The sequence below is a fragment of the Pristiophorus japonicus genome, chromosome 1 (genome assembly GCF_044704955.1).
Source record: "Pristiophorus japonicus isolate sPriJap1 chromosome 1, sPriJap1.hap1, whole genome shotgun sequence".
Taxonomy (NCBI): domain Eukaryota; kingdom Metazoa; phylum Chordata; class Chondrichthyes; family Pristiophoridae; genus Pristiophorus; species Pristiophorus japonicus.
In genome coordinates, this window is record NC_091977.1 from 348,813,478 (window position 1) to 348,834,013 (window position 20,536).

Here is a 20,536-nt window from a genome sequence, read left to right on the forward strand (position 1 = left end):
TGCACACGAGGCCCATACTTGAGAGAAGATCACTCTGTGACCAGTAACCTTTGTAGCCAGCACTGAAGTGATGAAGGTGGGTGGAGCTTCCCCTTTTATACCTGAAAGTCCAGGTTAGGAGTGTCTCCCACAAGTTCACCACCTAGTGGTGAAGTGTTCTCACGATATACAACTTAGGTCAGTTTATACATGGGTTACAATGACAGTGGAATACATGACAGAGGGAGTTGAAACATATTAGATCCAGCTACGTCGTGGGGTTGATCCAAGGTTGCTCCTTGGTATGTGTTAAAGGTCTCTGGGACAACAGGTAGAATCTGACAGAGAAACTCCAAAACAAATTAGATGTGCAGTCATACGCCTAGGGAGGTAAGACTACATTACTTGTTGATGATATTATGATTATAACCTTATTAAACATGTTACTGGAGAGTATCAGCTTATTAGAGTCCGAAGGCGAGAAATTTGGTTGGTTAGCGCCACCCGTTAGTGCCCCAGAGGAGGTGCTAACAGGGCGCAAAACACCTCCTGCCCGATCGCCACACTCAGTGCCTGCCATGAACTTCACTGAAGATTTAGCGACGTTGCTGACAGTTTACATTACGCTCGCTAGCACCACCCACTCGGTGACATCACCAAATGTGCAACACCCCATAGCGCCGCATTTGCAAAATTCAGTCTTTCACCTTCCGCAGTGTCTTGCGCTGAGACCGACAGGATAAAGCAATTGGTCCAGTAGCGTTCCCGGGGCAATATCATCCGGAGTGCAAGATAAATTCTGAAAATTCACTTTGTCAACTATTATTTATTTATTGCAGCAGTGGGGAAGTGTGACTGATGTTTATTGAATTTTTCAACAGGATTTTTTTTTCATCTTTACATGCTAGTATGCTGGCATCCTAGCATCCAAAATTGAGTAGGCCTCCTGCACTATCGCTCCGTTAGTGCTCGAAGGGGAGTGTGGAACACTTCTCTTAGCGCTCCACTCTCCTTTTGGGGCGATACCACTGAATATCCCACTTTGAGGCGGTAGACATCGCCCGGCGCTAAAGGTAGTCACCACCTCAAAGCAGACGATACCGTATTTCTAACCTTATATCTGATATCTATGTGGAGCAGAATCTGGGCCACTGATCATTGTACCTTTAGATTTCAGTTAAGGTGACCTAATACTGCTGGTAATTTAATATTTGTACCTAGTTTCAGGAGGGCTAAGTTTTCACTGATGAGGGAAGTTTTGGGGAAAGTGCTTTGGGGTATCCTGTTGTAATCTATAAATTGTAATACAAAAGAAAAATTAATGCTGAAGGACAAGAAAGCTTTATATACCCCAAGATAAAGTAAAGCCTAAATGTGTGACCTAAAAGGTTAGAATGTGGACCTTGCTACCACATGGAGTAGTTGAGGCGAATAGCACAGATGCATTTAAGGGGAAGTTATATTAGTACATGAGGGAGAAAGGAATAGAAAAATATGCTGATAGGGTTAGATGGAGTAGGGTGGGATGAGGTTCATGTGGAGCATAAACACCAGCATAGACCAGTTGGGTCGAATGGCATGTTTCTGTGCTGTAAATTTTATGTCATTCTATGTAAATGGTTAAACAGGGATGTTTGCAGAGAATTTAACCTGAAGAAAAGTATGTATAAAAGCTTCAAACATGAGTGTAATGTATGCACCTGTGAGTATATTTGTCAAGCTGTTGCATTGTGAGTGGCTTAGCCAGTCACGTGATGTTCACAAGACTCAATAAAACCCCAGTCAATTGGGTCGAGGTCATCCACGATGAGGTAGGCAATTGTGAGCCGAGTGTTGAACCTTTGTTAATAAACCAACTAGTTATTAACAGCAATGTGTTGCTATGAATTCTTTAGCAAAGAACCCATGAAGCAAAAACATTACAATTAGGAAAGAGGCAAGTGTAAAAAAAAGCATAGGATAACTAAAGACAGTAAAAGGACAGTAGACAACTGCAGTAATGATGTGACAGATACTGCAGGAATGATTTTAGCTGAGATTAATGCACTCAGGGCTAATCGTACTACTGGGGCAGACATGCATAGTGCGGAGTGTTTAGGGAAAAGGGAAATGCACACCAAAACAGGAGTAGGCCATTCAGTCCCTCAATCCTTAGCTGATCTGTCCCTCAACTCAATTCGCCCGCCTTTGATCCATATCTCTTGATACCTTTACCAAATAAAAATCTGTCAATCTCAGTCTTGAATTTCAATTGTCCCAGAATCTACAGGCGTTTTGGGGAGAGAATTTCCAATTTCCACTGACCTTCAGGTGAAAAAGTGCTTCGTGATAGTACTTCCTGATATTACTTTTGAATGGCCGAGCTCTAATTTTAAGATTGTGCCCACTTATTATGGATTCCCTCACCAGAGCAAATAGCTTCTCTGTATCTACTCTATCGTACAATTTTAAACACCTCAATTAGATCACCTCTCAACCTTCTAACTCAAGGCACTTCCATTCAAGATAATGCAACCTGTCCTGAAAATTTAACTATTTTAGCCCTGGTATCACCACTACACTGTCGGAGAGGCGGGAGATCAAGAAGCATCGTCGGGAGGCCTATAAAGGCCAGTGGGGAGTTCGTGAGGCAGTTGGAGAGGCGGGAGATCGAGGAGCAACGTCAGGAGGCCTATAAAGGCCAATCGGTGCAGCTGCAGCTGGGAGAGAGGGCAACAAAGAAGTAGAAAGAAATCGAAAGGTCACATCACAGCCAAGGGGGTAAGTGATTGGCTGGTGATTGTTGAGTAGTTTTTTTTTTCTTTTCTTAATCAGTAAGTAACCTTTTAGCATTGTTGTTGCCAAATTAAGTTAATCTAAGGGTTAAGTCATGGCAGGAGAGCTCGGACACGTGTTATGCTCCTCCTGTAATATGTTGGAAGTCAGGGACGCTTCCAGTGTACCTGACGACTGCATGTGCGGGAAGTGCATCTGCCTGCAGCTCCTGACAGATCGTAATGCGGCACTGGAGCTGCGGGTGGATTTACTCTGGAGCATCCACGATGCTGAGAATAACGTGAATAGCACGTTTAGTGAGTTGGTCTTACCGCAGGTAAAGGGTACACAGCCAGATAGGAAATGGGTGACAAACAGGAAGAGCAGTGCAAGGAAAGTAGTGCAGCGATCCCCTGCGGTCATCCCCCTGCAAAACAGATACACCGCATTGGGTACTGTTGGCTGGGATGACTCATCGGGGAGAGCAGCAGCAGCCAAGTTCATGGCACCATGGGTGGCTCTGTTGCACAGGAGGACAGGTAAAAGAGTGGAAGAGCTATCGTGGTACGGGATTCTATTGTAAAGGGAATAGTTAGACGTTTCTGCGGCCACAACCGAGACTCCAGGATGGTATGTTGCCTCCCTGGTGCAAGGGTCAAGGATATCTTGGAGCAGGTGCAGGACATTTTGAAAAGGGAGGGTGAACAGCCAGTTGTCATGGTGCATATAGGTACCAACGATATAGGTAAAAAACGGGATGAGGTCCTTCAAGATGAATTTAGGGAGCTAGGAGCTAAATTAAAAAGTAGGACCTCAAAAGTAGTAATCTCAGGATTGCTACCAGTGCCATGTGCTAGTCAGAGGAGGAATCGCAGGATAGCTCAGATGAATACGTGGCTTGAGGAGTGGTGCAGAAGGGAGGGATTCAAATTCCTGGGACTTTGGAACCGGTTCTGGGGGAGGTGGGACCAGTATAAACCGAATGGTCTGCACGTGGGCAGGACCGGAACCAATGTCCTAGGGGGAGTGTTTGCTAGTGCTGTTGGGGAAGAGTTAAACTAATATGGCAGGGGGATGGGAACCTATGCAGGGAGACAGAGGGAAGTAGAATGGGGGCAGCAGCAAAAGACAGAAAGAAGAAAAGTAAAAGTGGAGGCCAGAGAAACCTAAGGCAAAAAAGCAAAAAGGGCCACATTACAGCAAAATTCTAAAGAGGCAAAGTGTGTTAGAAAGACAAGCCTGAAGGCTCTGTGCCTCAATGCGAGGAGTATTCGGAATAAGGTGGACGAGTTAACTGCACAGATATCAGTTAACGGATATGATACAATTGGCATCACAGAAACATGGCTCCAGGGTGACCAAGGCTGGGAACTCAACATCCAAGGGTATTCAACATTTAGGAAGGATAGACAGAAAGGAAAAGGAGGCGGGGTGACATTGCTGGTTAAAGAGGAAATTAATGCAATAGTAAGGAAGGACATTAGCTTGGATGATGTGGAATCGGTATGGGTGGAGCTACGGAATACCAAAGGGCAGAAAACGCTAGTGGGAGTTGTGTACAGACCACCAAACAGGAGTAGTGAGGTTGGGGACAGCATCAAACAAGAAATTAGGGATGCATGCAATAAAGGTACAGCGTTTATCATGGGTGACTTTAATCTACATATTGATTGGGCTAACCAAACTAGTAGCAATACAGTGGAGGAGGATTTCCTGGAGTGTATTAGGGATGGTTTTCTAGACTAATATGTCGAGGAACCAACTAGAGAGCTGGCCATCCTAGACTGGGTGATGTGTAATGAGAAAGGACTAATTAGCAATCTTGTTGTGCGAGGCCCCTTGGGGAAGAGTGACCATAATATGGTAGAATTCTTTATTAAGATGGAGAGTGACACAGTTAATTCAGAAACTAGGGTCCTGAACTTAAGGAAAGGTAACTTCGATGGTTTGAGGCGTGAATTGGCTAGAATAGACTGGCAAATAATACTTAAAGGGTTGACGGTGGATAGGCAATGGCAAACATTTAAAGATCACATGGATGAACTTCAGCAATTGTACATCCCTGTCTGGAGTAAAAATAAAATGGGGAAGGTGGCTCAACCGTGGCTAACAAGAGAAGTTAAGGATAATCCAAGGAAGAGGCATATAAATGGGCCAGAAAAAGCAGCAAACCTGAGGACTGGGAGAAATTTGGAATTCAGCAGAGGAGGACAAAGGGTTTAATTAAGAGGGGGAAAATAGAGTACGAGAGGAAGCTTGCCGGGAACCTAAAAACTGACTATAAAAGCTTCTATAGATAGGTGAAGAGAAAAAGATTAGTGAAGACAAACGTCGGTCCCTTGCAGTCGGATTCAGGTGAATTTATATTGGGGAACAAAGAAATGGCAGACCAATTGAACAAATACTTTGGTTCTGTCTTCACGAAGAAAGACACAAATAACCTTCCGGAAGTACTCGGGGACCGAGGGTCTAGTGAGAAGGAGGAACTGAAGGATATCCTTATTAGGCAGGAAATTGTGTTAGGGAAATTGATGGGATTGAAGGCTGATAAATCCCTGGGGCCTGATAGTCTGCATCCCAGAGTACTTAAGGAAGTGGCGCTAGAAATAGTGGATGCATTGGTGATCATTTTCCAACTATCTATCGACTCTGGATCAGTTCTTATGTACTGGAGGATAGCTAATGTAACACCACTTTTTAAAAAGGGAAGGAGAGAGAAAACGGGTACTTATAGACCAGTTAGCCTGACATCAGTAGTAGGGAAAATGTTGGAATCAGTTAGTAAGGATGAAACAGCAGCGCATTTGGAAAGCAGTGACAGGATTGGTCCAAGTCAGCATGGATTTATGAAAGGGAAATCATGCTTGACAAATCTTCTGGAATTTTTTGAGGATGTAACTAGTAGAATGGACAAGGGAGAACCAGTGGATGTGGTGTATTTGGACTTTCAAAAGGCTTTTGACAAGGTCCCACACAAGCGATTGATGTGCAAAATTAAAGCACATGGTATTGGGGGTAATGTACTGATGTGGATAGAGAACTGGTTGTCAGACAGGAAGCAGAGAGTCGGGATAAACGGGTCCTTTTCAGAATGGCAGGCAGTGACTAGTGGAGTGCTGGGACTGATATACATTAATGATTTAGATGAAGGAATTGATGTAATATCTCCAAGTTTGCAGATGACACTAAACTGGGTGGGGGTGTGAGCTGTGAGGAGGACGCTAAGAGGCTGCAGGTTGACTTGGACAGGTTAGAGTGGGCAAATGCATGGCAGATGCAGCATAATGTGGATAAATATGAGGTTATCCACTTTAGGGGCTAAAACATAAAGGCAGAATATTATCTGAATGGTGGCAGATTAGGAAAAAGGGAGGTGCAACGAGACCTGGGTGTCCTGGTTCACCAGTCATTGAAAGTTGGCATGCAGGTACAGCAGGCAGTGAAGGGTGAAGAAGGCAAATGGTATGTTGGCCTTCATAGCTAGGGGATTTGAGTATAGGAGCAGGGAGGTCTTACTCCAGTTGTACAGGGCCTGAGTGAGGTCTCACCTGGAATATTGTGTTCAGTTTTGATCTCCTAATCTGAGGAAGGACGTTCTTGCTTTTGAGGGAATGCATTGAAGGTTCACCAGACTGATTCCCAGGATGGCTGGACTGACATATGAGGAGAGACTGAATCAGCTGGGTCTTTATACACATTGGAGCTTAGAAGGATGAGAGGGGATCTCATAGAAACATATAAGATTCTGACGGGACTGGACAAGTTAGATGCAGGAAGAATGTTCCCGATGTTGGGGAAGTCCAGAACCAGGGGACACAGTCTTAGGATAAGGCGTAGGCCATTTAGGACTGAGATGAGGAGAAACTTCTTCACTCAGAGTTGTTAACTTGTGGAATTCCCTGCCGCAGAGAGCTGTTGATGCCAGTTCATTGGATATATTGAAGAGGGAGTTAGATAAGGCTCTTACGGCTAAGGGGATCAAGTGGTCTGGAGAGAAAGCAGGAAAGGGGTACCGAGGGAATGATCAGCCATGATCTTATTGAATGTTGGTGCAGGCTCGAAGGGCCGAATGGCCTACTCCTGCACCTATTTTCTATGTTTCTATGCCTCTGACTGCGGATGATCTTCCGATTTACACTGCTCCAACAAGTCGGCCCACTACACCTTCTCAGGGCTACTAGTAATGAACAATAAATGCAGCCTTTCCAGCTTCACAGTGAATGGAAAAAAAAATTATAAGGTGCAGCATTAATGATTCAGTTGTAGTAAATACAGCATCAGAGGTTCAGCTAGATTGGATACATGACAAGCACGGCACATGGTAAAACATGGCACAATTCATTAATGTTCAATTCCGCCTCGTGACTTGAATGCAGTCCAGATTGATGGAAAGAAAGCCCAGTCTGTCTGGCCGTAATGCTCCAGTAAGAATTGAGTTTTAGGTTGGCTCAATCCAGTTCAGACAGTGTGTAGGCCCACAATACAAAACCTACCCTTAATTCAGGCAGAGAGGCTGCAAGAATGTTTTGTCTGCGAAATCGAACGTGTGATACCTTTCTTTTTATTCATACACACATTATGTACATATGTCAGATGCTGGAGATGAAATTGGTCTTTGACAACAGGGCAAAAATGAGCAATAGTGAATCGGTGGCTGGTATTCCATCCCACCCAAATTTCTTATCCACTCCTTCAATAGATAAGAAAATCAGGCGGGGTGTAAAACAGGATGCGCTTCGCTATAGAAGACCAATTCATCCCGATTTGAATTTACATCTGCACCAGTTGTAAATGGAGACCTGCATCTACAGCAGATGTTTCATGGGTATGTCATATGTTTTGTACAAGTTTATTTAGCAGACATACTGGGCTGATCTAGAGTTTAAACCTCATCAGTTTACACAGTACAGTTGCGGATTTCGATTGGAAAATGCTCTCCGTTTGACAGTATTAAGAAGGGATTAGTGTTTGTTTAAAACTCCAAAGCAGATACTCACATAGCACATTGTGAAGCAGTTCAATGTGGTATGAAGGCCCTGGGGTAATTGTGATTATGTGAAATGGGCAATATCGAATCAGCCGCCCATTATACATCTCTAACAATTCATTCCCTTACATTTTAATAGAAATTAAAGTCACAGAGATGTATAACAGGCGGCTGATTCAATATAGTCTATTTTACACTATTGCCCAGAGTCATAAAATCCCACACTGACTTCTGCAAAATTTAGTCAGGAAGAGTGAAAAACAATAAGCAAGATACGCACAATTATTTCAGCAATATGCACTGCGCATTTGGATAACGAATATGGCCTTATGCTTAAGATACATTAACAGTGTGAGTCAATAAGGCATTACAGCAGCTTTGTTGAATCCTGTTGCTTAGTTCAGCTGCTTTGTCTGCTGGTTTCAGATGAACATACATAGATTTAATGGGTGATTTTTGCGACTGAATTATTATAATAAGCGCTACAGATTTCATTAAAAATGTTGCGTTGTGCAGCTTCAATTCTCTTTAAATAAGTGAGTACGCTTTTGTTTCATATATCAGCACAAATTCACTGCAATGTGATTAAGGCTTAGGTTTTGCTATCAGTCACCAAAGTAAAATCGGACCAGGAGTGCAAATGTCAAAATTAAGCTGAACCAGGAAGGTGAATATTTCACACTTGCTTCTGTGTTCAAAATCTCTTCATGAAGCAGCCAAATGAAGAATCATAGATTAGCACTTTAATAAAATAATTCATGTTCACAATCAGAAAATAAAAACAAGTACAGCCAGCAAACAGTAAGACAATAAGAGCACCACAGGATAGCAAGACGATCTTGTTATAAGCCCAGACCTCCTGCAACAGGAGGGTAGATGGACAGCAGTTCCTAAATCGACTAACACCTTTATGAGTCCCATACTCTCTTGAACTTTGCACAACTTTCCATAATCTCAAACCTTCTCAGTGGTTTTAGAAACCTTCAGCTTTTGAGAATACCAAAAGATATGGGGTGAACGAGCAATGGCTGAGATCACTGACTGTAAAGGGCCACAATTGTTCATTATTAGTTTTCAGCTTTCATGCAAAGAATTGGACCTTTCACACACCTTAGACCAAGGGCACTGTGGACTAAAGAGCTGGGGTTAAATTATAAATTAACTACCGTTCTGCTTGACTGTTATGGCCTCCCCATGAGTTACTATGACAGTAAGTGCTTGTAATGGCCCTGAAATTCCGGCCTCGCCGGGTCCATACGGAATACATACGGACCCGGCGAGGCCTTACAAAAGCTGTTTTTTGGCGCGCGATGCACATGCGCCGAAATCCAGCTTCTCCGATGTGTTGGATCCTCCGCGTCCCTGAGAGAAGGACATCCATGCAGGAGAGATTGGGCTACTTGCCCATCTCTTGCCCAACGAATGTCCTTCAAATTTTTATGCCTGGTAAAAGCAGGCACATAGCCTACTTTTCCAGCGTAAGAGTTTTAAAACATATAAAAATAAAATTTAAAATCACATTTTATAGTAAAAACCCTGTCCACTAAGGTAAGTTTATTTTAAACCCTATTAAAACACATTAAAAAAAAACCAAAATATTTTTTTTCTAAAACATTTAATTAATTTTAATTTCAATTAATTTTAAATATGTGTGGTGTTTTTAAAAATTTATTATGTTGTGTTTGGGTGTTTTAGGGGGTTATTCTCATTGATAGTAACGGGAACTCGTAAAATCGGAGTTCCCATTACTAGCAATGAGAATACTGTACCGTGATTGGTTGTTCCGGCCCACGTGACCCCAGCTTCTCCGTCCGTACCTAGAAGACATGGACATGCTGCAAAGCGTGTGGAAAGAAGGTCTCCGACTGCAATCCAAGGTGCCTCCGGGACCACGAGGTACATTCGTAGAGAAATTTTGGGTCGGAGACATTCGTCCAAAAGAAGCCTCCGACCGGAATTTCAAGGCCAATATTTTTGAGAACTTCTAGTCTTAATGAACAATCCACCTAAAAATACACATCAACCCAGCAATAACAAAAGTTAAGTGGTGCCATTCCATCTCTGGAGATTTCATTTAGTATGAAAGCAGGTAAATGGAACAGAGAGGAAAGCCTCCCGTAGTACGATTGTTGTGCAGATCGCTTTGGCTGCAGTCCTCATCTTTTAAACAAGATGCAGATCATTAAATGTAATCTGAATTGAAGCAGCACTGCTTGCAAAACCCGATTATACATGTAGATTGTCATTGCAGCTGGATATATGGGCTGAGTGCAACGTTTATACTATTATGATTAGATTTAGGTCCTCTTGGACAGACAGATACACAGCAATAGGCCTGCATTATCAAGCAGGACATAAAATAGATTCAACCCAAACATGCATACTTGGCAGCATTCCCACTTCAGCTGATTGATTCTAACTCTGCTCAGTTCATTTCCAGCAGTAGTATTTATTTAGATCTCCGCAACCATCAGTATGGCATTGTGCAAGACATTGGGTTAAATTTTCCCCAATGCTGTTATTTGGCATATTTCAATAGTTACACCCATTTCGTTTGGCCCCTACTACTCCAAAAAAATAACTTGAAAGTTTCCCGGTTCTAATTTTTGAAATTGGCGCCGAGCGGGCAGTAGAGAGTAATGTCTGCGTTGAAAAAAGGATGAACCCCCCCCCCCCACACCCCCTGTCCCCGCCACTCCGCATGCGCGGAAAAAAATTATGTTTTTTACGTGACTACTATGGGCGTGCATGCCCGATAACGCTCCCGGTCTGCATTCGGCCATTTTTAAAGAGCCAGTTGTGTGTGAGAACTTTGAGTGCTGTGAGAACTTTAATTCTCAGTGGAAAATATCGGAGCTGCAATATGCAACACGGTTCAAGGACCAAAAATTTCTCACAAGAGGAAGTGGAGGCACTGGTTACTGTAATTAAGGCCAGATGGCACGAGATGGACACCAGCAGAGGTCACATAAAAATTTCACCAAAAGAAATGAAGAAACGCTGAAACCAACTTGCAGAAGATTACTGTGCAATGGTGACCACCCCGAGGTCCAGAGGCCAATGCAAAAAGAAGTAGCAGGACCTTGGTCAAGTAGTTAGAGGAAATAATATTTTCATTTATTCACTGGAATTGCAATTGTAAATGTGACCATCTGTATGTCCCACCCAGCAGAAAGACACCCTCTCTAAAAAGTTATATTTTTATATTTGCAGAGGAAGGTGGCACACAACAAAAAAAAGAGAACTCGAACAGGAGGAGGCCCGGAAAATCTGCACCCACTGACACCCTTGGAAGACAGGGTCACTGCTTTGATGGGTCCTGCCTGGAGAAAAGCAACCACCACTGCACAAGCTGGGCCTATACTCAAGGGAGAGGGTAAGTCCTGCAAATTTCACATTCTAGCTTTGTTAAAAGTTAAGTACTGCGCGAGCTAGCCATGCTTCGGTTCATGGGGATGTCTCCATCAGCTACGCTTCGGTTGATGCAATGTGCTATCATTCCTCGTGGTCCTTCAAATCAGCCTGCGCTTTGCAAGCCTACTCATGCCACCCTGCCCCCTCCTCTGCTGTTAACCATTTGTCTGTTCTGTTATATTTTGCAGAACTTGGAGCCAACCCTGATGAGGCTGAAGCCGATGCAGAAAAAGATTCAGACGCGGACGAGCCTGAAGAGGAAAACATCTTCAAATCCACCTCCCAGGCGAAGAGCATGGGGGTGAGGGTGAGGGGGAGGGGCAGGGGGAGGATGAAGCCCACACTGTTGTACTCACTCTCGAGGAGGTGCTGATGCCGCCAATTGAGGTGCCAGTCCCTTTCCTGAGTGGTACGAGTGTTGGGACATTCCATGGTTTCACACAGTCCGAGGCTGCGAGTCCCAGTGGAATGCAGCAAGCCACACCCAGGGTGAGGAGGGGAAGGAGAGCTCGACAGTGATCTCCTGAGGTGCAGGATGTAACAGATGTGGTTCAGATGATGGCAATGAGTGGGGAGAGCATTGACCTTATGCGATCACTCCTGGACACCATCAGTGGGATGGGTGATGAGGTAATTGGGACTTCGTGAGAAGTAACAACACTCTCGTGAGAAATAGGAACACTGTCCGGGCACATTAGGGATGGAATGTCGCAGGTAGCTGATACACTGTCAGTGCACATGAGGGAGAGAATGTTGCAGGTAGTTGAAACATTGTCGGGGCACATGAGGGAGAAAATGTTGCAGGCAGCTGCTGCAATAATGGAAAATGCCCAGACCCCGTGGCTACTGACAGAATCAACTGCCACTCCCACTACAATCCCCAAATCAACCTCTGAAGAGGCCCAAGCTGGGCCTTCCACATTACCGTCTGCCCCCCACCCCACCCCAACACCCCCGCCCCCGCAATCAAGAAGTGCACGTTATCTGAGATGCTCGAAAGAATAAGCTGCGGCACCGCCTGCGGGCAGGGGTGGAGTCACCAAGACCAAGAGCAGCAGGCGGTCTTAGAATAAGGTGGAGGAGAGATGGTGCAGCCTTTCTTTGCTGCTGTTGTTGTTGTTATTACTGTTGTTACTGTTCTCACAATAAAAAAATGTTCTAAGTGATGTAAATTTACAAGTTTAAAAGTTTGTAAGTTATCTTAAAGTTTGTAAGTGATCTTATAGTTTGTTAGTGGTCTTAAAGTTTGTAAGTGAAATTAACTTAAATCTTTAAAGTTTGATACAAGAATATTTTTATTAAAGTTAAGTACAAACAAGTGTTAAACTTTTGAATAAAATATATTTTAAACTATAACTGAATCATTTACATTATTTGTTCCATTAACACAACGCAATATTACAGAACAGATCCAAACAGTAAACATGGTCCATTTGGAATAGTTGCCCCTGAGCCTTCAGGCAGCAAAGCGTTCATGGATGAGCTGCTGGCTCAAGGCTCGAGCAATCGTTGAAGGGGCACGACGGCCCGTTCTCCACCGCCGTCATGCTCTAGATTCAGGTAGTTGCATGGCTTCCTTATCCCCTTCATCATCATCCTCCTCCTCATCAGCCACTCTCACCTCAGGTGGGTCTTCTACTATCAGCTGCTGCTGCCTCATGATGGCTACGTTGTGCAGTATGCAGCACACAACAGTGAACTGAACGATAATCTCAGGGGAGTATTGCAAGTAGCTTCCAGAATGGTCCAGACATCGGAAACGCTGCTTCAAGATGCCAATGGTCCTCTCTATTATTCTGCGTGTCGCAATGTGTGACATATTGTATTCCCGGTCAGCTTCCGTTCGGGTTATGCATAGGGGCATCGTGAGCCAGGTGGCGAGGCTGTACCCTTTGTCCCCCAGCAACCAGATCTGCCCTTCTGGCTGTTGCTGAAACATGGTAGATATAGCGCTATCGCATAGGATGAATGCATCATGGGTGCTCCCAGGGTATCTCCCATCAACTGACATGATGCGAAGCAGAAAAAAATAAAAGAACGAGTTATTATTTAAATGAGAAAGATTGCAAAGTGCTGCAGTGCAGCGGGACCTGGGGGTACTTGTGCATGAAACACAAAAGGTTAGTATGCAAGTGATCAGGAAGGCCAATGGAATCTTGGCCTTTATTGCAAAGGAGATGGAGTATAAAATTTTGGTTTCCATATTTACGAAAGGATATACTTGCTTTGGAGGCAGTTCAGAGAAGGTTCACTAGGTTGATTCCGGAAATAAGGGGGTTGACTTATAAGGAAGGGTTGAGTAGGTTGGGCCTCTACTCATTGGAATTCAGAAGAATGAGAGGTGATCTTATCGAAACGTATAAGATTATGAGGGGGCTTGACGAGGTGGATGCAGAGAGGATGTTTCCACTGATAGGGGAGACTAGAATTAGAAGGCATAATCTTACAATAAGAGGCCGCCCATGTAAAACTGAGATAAGGAGAAATTTCTTCTCTCAGAGAGTTGTAAATCTGTGGAATTCGCTGCCTCAGAGAGCTATAGAAGCTGGAACATTGAATAAATTTAAGACAGAAATAGACAGTTTCTTAAACGATAAGGGAATAAGGGGTTATGGGGAACGGGCAGGGAAGTGGACCTGAGTCCATGATCAGGTCAGCCATGATTTTATTAAATGGTGGAGCAAGCTCGAGGGGCCGTATGACCTACTCTTGCTTCTATTTCTTATGTTCTGATGTTCTTATGTCGACACACACGAGTTGCACATTAATGGAGTGGAAGCCTTTTCTGTTCCTGTATATCTCGGAATCCTCCAAAGATGCTTGCAAGACAATGTGGGTACAATCAATGCAGATCTTTGGGAAGCCAGCAATCCTGGAGAAGCCCACAACCCTGTCACGCATTGCCTGGGTGGTCATGGGAAACTTTATGTAGTCATGACTCCGGGCATGTAATGTAGCAGTCACCGGCCTAATGCAGATATGTGTTGCATGTTGAGAAATGGCGCACACATCCCCAGTTGTGGCCTGGAATGATCCAGATGCATAAAATGAAAGTGCAGCTGTAACCTTTACTACAACTGACAAAGCAGTCCTCCTGACGCTTCCAGAGTGCGTCTGCTTTTATTAACTCACAGATCTCAGTTACAACCTCTTTGCGGAAACGCAGCCTTCTCACACAGTCTGCATCACTCAGATGCAGGTATGAACGCCTGTCTCGATATACCCAATGTGAGTAAGGCCTCCTGTCCATCATCCTACGTGCTATGAGGTTCCTCAGTTGATGATGTCTAATCAATCTTCTCCTCCGCAGCACAATCATGCAGAAGGCTTGCACGAGGTATGGCATTGTCAATATTGCCCCTATAATTTAACTGTAGCTTTGCAAGAAGCTCAAAACAGCAGGACAAAGCACTCACACCTTCTTTCCTCTCTCTCTCCCCAAATTGGACACCCTAGTATGGACCGCACCCTGGTCTGCGTATGCACAATAGGCTTGCTTAGAACGGGAAGTTATGCATTCAATGAAGAAGCAAAGTGTAATTCAATTCTTTAATTTTTGATGTTTTTCAAAGTACCACCCCACTACAACTGAACATCTCCTCACCGGGCGAGAGGGTCAGCCGGCAGAATTGCTCCCTTGCTTGGACACAGGGCCTCGGCTTCCACCCCCACTCCCGGGGTTTCTTTTGAAGCTGCTGTATCGCCTAAGGGTTCTCATCCCTTATATAAGTGGCTGGCACTTCAGTTCAGCTTCCACCCCACCCCCCACTGGGCTTCTTTTGCCGGCTGACGCTCCGACCCTCGAGCCCGGTGAGGAGACGTTCGATGGTGGCGTGGTAATTTGAAAAAAATCTAAAATTAAAGAATTGCATTAGACTTCCATTTTCTCCTTTTCGACTTTGAAAAAATTAAGCTTCATGATGCTTATTCTTTGCCTTCTTGTCTCCCTCCAAAACTTTGCCTAAAAACAATGGCGTCTTTCTGCGTCAATTTTTTAATGTGTACTGCTTTTTCCTAAGTGCCCAGACGGTTTCTTGGGAATGGTCACATACGCCGTCCTTGGAAAAATGTAAGTTGGCCAAACTTGCTTAAATGTGAAAAGCTGGCACAGACATCAGGTTACGCTCCCTATGACGCAAAAAAATCCTAACCTAAGAAAATCGTAACTGAGTTACGCTGGCGCAGAAACTTTGGGGAAACTTGGAGATTTTAATTTACTCAAAAAAAATGGCGCAGATAATTGGGGAAAATTAAGTCCATTGTTTGTAACCAAATTGAATGTTGATGCATTTAATAACTTAATAAATTCAGGATAACCCATTTTTATCCCTTGTAAAAGCGTTGAAGATTTTAATTGAAAACTGTTAACATGTTTGGATTTTCTGGAAGTCACATAGGAATTATATCGAAATTACAACACGGAAAGATTGTTTGGCCCAACTAATTCATGTTGGTGTTCATTCTCCACATGAGCAGTAGACCTATTCCCATATTCCTACCCTTTTCCCATATTGCTTTGTTCACCTTTCCTTCATCCTCCTATTCAACCTATTCTTAAATGTTGACATGCTCTCTCTCTCAATTCTTAACTCTGGTAGTGCTTTCCACAACGTCACAACCCAATGTATAAAAAAATGTTTCTTGATTTCTCTCCTTAATTTCTTGCATTTAATCTATGTCCCCATGTTCTGACATAAAGGCCCTGAACGTCCACGTATTTTGGGGGGTAATAATGTTAAATTTGGGACGGGCAAGGGCAGGACCCGATTATGCTATTTGGGGTTGTGCATAATATGCCAAACCATAAATGGGCTGGCGCGTGCAAATGGTGGAATGATGTCGCACAACCTCATTATCACATGGGTGCCTTAGCAACTCTGAGCACAAAATCACCTGTGTATCCCTGGTGTCTAGCACTGGTAGGGTGTCAGAAGTAGCTAAAATCAAAAAGGCTGGGGGGTTTCTACTGCAGTACGAAATTGACAAATAAAACCAATGGACAACTTTTTTAAAAAGGTCGTTGGGCGGTCCACTATTGCTGAAACTGGGCCACGCTGTGAATTAGCAAGCACCACAATTGCCTGCTAATGGCACAGGTTCCCACCACATACTTGATAATGTACTTGACCCTGGAAAATGGGATTGGGTCAGGGATACAAGTCATCAGTGGCCGTAAGTGTCAGGGATACAAGTCACCAGTGGTCAGAAGTGTCAGGGATACACGTCGCCAGTAGCCAGAAGTGTCAGGGATACACGTCGCCAGTAGCCAGAAGTGTCAGGGATACACGTCGCCAGTAGCCAGAAGTGTCAGGGATACACGTCACCAGTGGCCAGAAGTGTCAGGGACACAAGTCACCAGTGGCCAGAAGTATCAGGGATACAAGTCACCAGTGGCCGGACGTGTCAGGGATACACGTCACCAGTGGCCGGACGTATCAGGGATACAAGTCACCAGTGGCCAGAAGTGTCAGGGATACAAGTCACCAGTGGCCGGACGTGTCAGGGATACACGTCACCAGTGGCCGGACGTGTCAGGGATACACGTCACCAGTGGCCGGAAGTCTCAGCCTGCTACAAATGCTATGTCAGGTCTGGATACAGAGAGACTCAATGAAAAAATGTTCATATGAAGGGACATCAAATGTTTATTTTATAAACACCGGTATTGTACTGGAAGTTGCTGCTATGAATAAAAGTAAAACAGCACCTGCTTGGGACACTTTATTCCCTATGAGCACAGAGGTAAAGTCCTATGACAACAGAAATGACCATCTTGCTAAGTGTTGAACTATTGATTGAAAGGCACACCTGATTCTAGTACCAGACCCTACATTAATGATTAAACAATATTCAACAGTGTAGTGCCCAACCCTACATTAATGATTAAACAATATTCCCCATTCTAGTACTCATCTATTTTTATAATAATGCAATATATATCTGCAGAATAAATAAGCTGCTTATAGTCAGCAGAAATTCAGTTTAGGCTCATCAGTCCTTGATATCGACTGCCAAATATATCTTCAACATCTGACAGAAAATTACCCTCGTATCGTTGTTACAGTGAAAGTATTACTGACGATTTTTTGATAAGCTGTCAATGTTAGATAATAGTTTGAAGTAATGAAAGCAGATTAAATTTGGAAGAAAGTGCCAATCTGTGAACACAGTCATAGAGTTCCTGATCAATCCAGAGAAGAAAATTTCAAGCTTGCTTACCTTGCAGGTTTTGCAGTGGTAATGTCATAATGCCTCCGGCGGCAGCTGCTGCAACCAGACCCTGGATGTTGGTTAAATTAGCAGTCGGCAGTGTGAGGACGAGGCCTTGCTGGTTGCCAAGCTGACCGGCCATATTAAACGGTATGAGGATTGGCTGATTGAGGGCGGGATTGCTCGTTGGCATCACTCCTGCTACGGCTGAGGCCAACTGTTGTGCTGTTAACAATGGCTGGAAAGAACAGAAAGAGTAATTTAGCAATTAGTATGAATATTCCCCATGTTAAATGGTAGCTACAGTTTGACCACGTTACTCTTCACTGCCTGTCAATATCATCTTATTGGATCATTTTCTGATACTTCAAATGTATAACACTTGATTAGATTTCTTCTTAAGTCTATGCCAGTGGTCTCCAACCCTTCAATGCTTGTGGGACTTGCCCTAGACATGCCCCTGATCTAATGGGTAGATGGAGAGAAGCATGTCTTGAGACCATTGTGCTTCATACTCGATCGATCATTACCATGGCAACCTGAGCAGTTGTAAGGCTTTTTTACATTTAAATAAGTGTAATACTTTAAGTTACACAGTAGGTTACAAATTAAGACTGTAAAAAGTAGCAATTTATTGAAGGTGATTAATTGACTGCTATTGGGTAATATTGTTCATTTTTGAGCTCATTACTAAAATAAACTTAAGACAAGTGACTGCTGACTTTTTCCCTCACTGTCGGCATCAATTACCCTCGTCTGTCACATGCTTCCTGACCTCATAGAATATTTGTGAAAATTGGACTAGTCATTTCTTGAATTAAGTGCTTGGATACTTGGTGAAGGCTCTATAACCAGTAACTGCTAAAATGACCTGTTCGGACCCTGCACAATGAATGGAGGCTGCCAGACCATGCTAATCTAACCAATTAAAAGCTAGAAAGGTGGCCAGTTGTAACTGGAGGAGACAATAACACCTTCTGAGGCAAACAATCAAGCTGTGAAGCTGTGATTAGAGAACATTTGTGTTCATTCATAGAGATCATAATTACATTACAGACGGCTCAAGGCTGAGGTCCAACAGAAAACCCGGGACCTAAAAAACAGGTGGTGGATGGAGAAAGCACAGGAAATACAGCAGTTGGTCAACAACCATGATGTGCAAAGATTCTTCATCGCAGTCAAGGCCACCTACAGTCCAAACACCCAAGGTCCCACCCCACTGCTGGCCAAGAATAGGGAAACACTCATCAAGGACACCGAGGCAGTCTGGGCCCGCTGGAAGGAGCACTTCGAAGATCTCCTCAATCGAGATTCTGCCTTTGACCCGAGTGTTCTCGACTCCATCCCGCAGCATGCTACCCGCCACCACTTCAGTAAAACCCCAACACTGCACGATGTAGAAAAAGCCATAAGACAGCTTAAGAACAACAAGACTGCGGGAGCGGATGGAATCCCTGCTAAGGCACTGAAGTATGGCGGAGAGGCACGGCTGGCGAGAATACATGACCTCATCTCTCTCATCTGGAGGGAGGAGGGCATGCCGGGAGATCTCAGAGATGCAGTGATCGTGACCATCTTTAAAAAAGGGGACAAGTCCGACTGTGGCAACTATAGAGGAATCTCCCTGTTATCAGCTACTGGGAAAGTCGTCACTAGAGTCCTCCTCAACCGTTTTCTCCCTGTGGCTGAGGAGCTCCTCCTGGAGTCACAGTGCGATTTCGCCCCCTACGGGGCACAACGGACATGATCTTTGCAGCGCGACAGCTGCAGGAAAAATGCAGGGAACAACACCAGCCCTTATACATGGCCTTCTTCGACTTTACAAAGGCCTTTGACACTATCAACCGCGAGGGTCTATGGAGCGTCCTCCTCCGTCACAGATGCCCCCAAAAGTTTGTCACCAGCCTCTGCCTGCTCCACGACGACATGCAGGCAGTGATCCTTACCAACGTATCCACTGCAGACCCAATCCACGCCCAGAACGGGGTCAAACAGGGCTGTGTCATCGCCCCAACCCTCTTCTCAATCTTCCTCGCTGCCATGCTCCACCTCACAGTCAACAAGCTCCCCGCTGTAGTGGAACTAAACTATAGAACCAGTGGGAACCTGTTCAACCTTCGCCATCTCCAGGCCAGGTCCAAGACCACCCCAACCTTTGTCGTCGAGCTACAGTACGCGGATAACACCTGTGTCTGTGCACATACAGAGGCTGAACTTCAGGACATCGTCGACATATTTACTGAGGCGTACGAAAGCATGGGCTTTACGCTAAACATCCGTAAGACAAAGGTCCTCCACCAGCCTGTCCTTGCCGCACAGCACTGCTCCCCAGTCATCAAGATCCACGGCGCGGCCCTGGACAACATGGACCATTTCCCATACCTCGGGAGCCTCTTATCAACAAGAGCAGACATTGACGACGAGATTCAACACTGCCTCCAGTGCGCCAGTGCAGCCTTCGGCTGCCTGAGGAAAAGAGTGTTTGAAGATCAGGCCCTCAAAACTGCCACCAAGTTCATGGTCTACAGGGCTATAGTAATACCCGCACTGCTATATGGCTCAGAGACATGGACCATGTACAGTAGACACTTCAAGTCGCTGGAGAAATACCACCAACAATGCCTCCGCAAGATTCTACAAATCCCCTGGGAGGACAGACACACCAACATTAGCGGCCTCCCCAGCATTGAAGCACTGACCACACTTGATCAGCTCCGCTGGGCAGGCCACATCATTCGCATGCCAGACACGAGACTCCCAAAACAAGCACTCCACTTGGAACTCCTTCATGGAAAACAAGCCAAAGGTTGGCAGTGGAAACGTTACAGGGAAACGTTAAACGTCAAAGCCTCCCTGAAAAAGTGCAACATCCCCACTGACACCTGGGAGTCCCTGGCCAAAGATCACCCTAAGTGGAGGAAGTACATCCGGGAGGACGCTGAGCACCTCGAGTCTCAACACAGAGAGCATGCAGAAATCAAGAGCACGCAGCGGAAAGAGCGTGCGGCAAACCTGTCCCATCCACCCCTTCCCTCAACGACTATCTGTCCCATCTGTAACAGGGATTGTGGCTCTCATATTGGACTGTTCAGCCACCTAAGGACTCATTTTAAGAGTGGAAGCAAGTCTTCCTCGATTCCGAGGGACTGCCTATGAGGATGATGGATGAGAGAACATTTGTGTTCATTCACA

The 20,536-nt window shown here is 44.7% G+C and overlaps 1 protein-coding gene across 1 annotated transcript in view; it reads right to left on the reverse strand.

Moving 5' to 3' along the window:
* The window catches only part of pou6f2 (POU class 6 homeobox 2), an 868,195-nt gene that overhangs the window by 511,187 nt on the left and 336,472 nt on the right, over positions 1-20,536 (reverse strand). Inside the window, exon 4 of the mRNA XM_070874822.1 lies at positions 17,354-17,582. Coding sequence (XP_070730923.1) covers positions 17,354-17,582 — 229 coding nt within the window. The remainder of the gene's footprint in view (positions 1-17,353; positions 17,583-20,536) is intronic.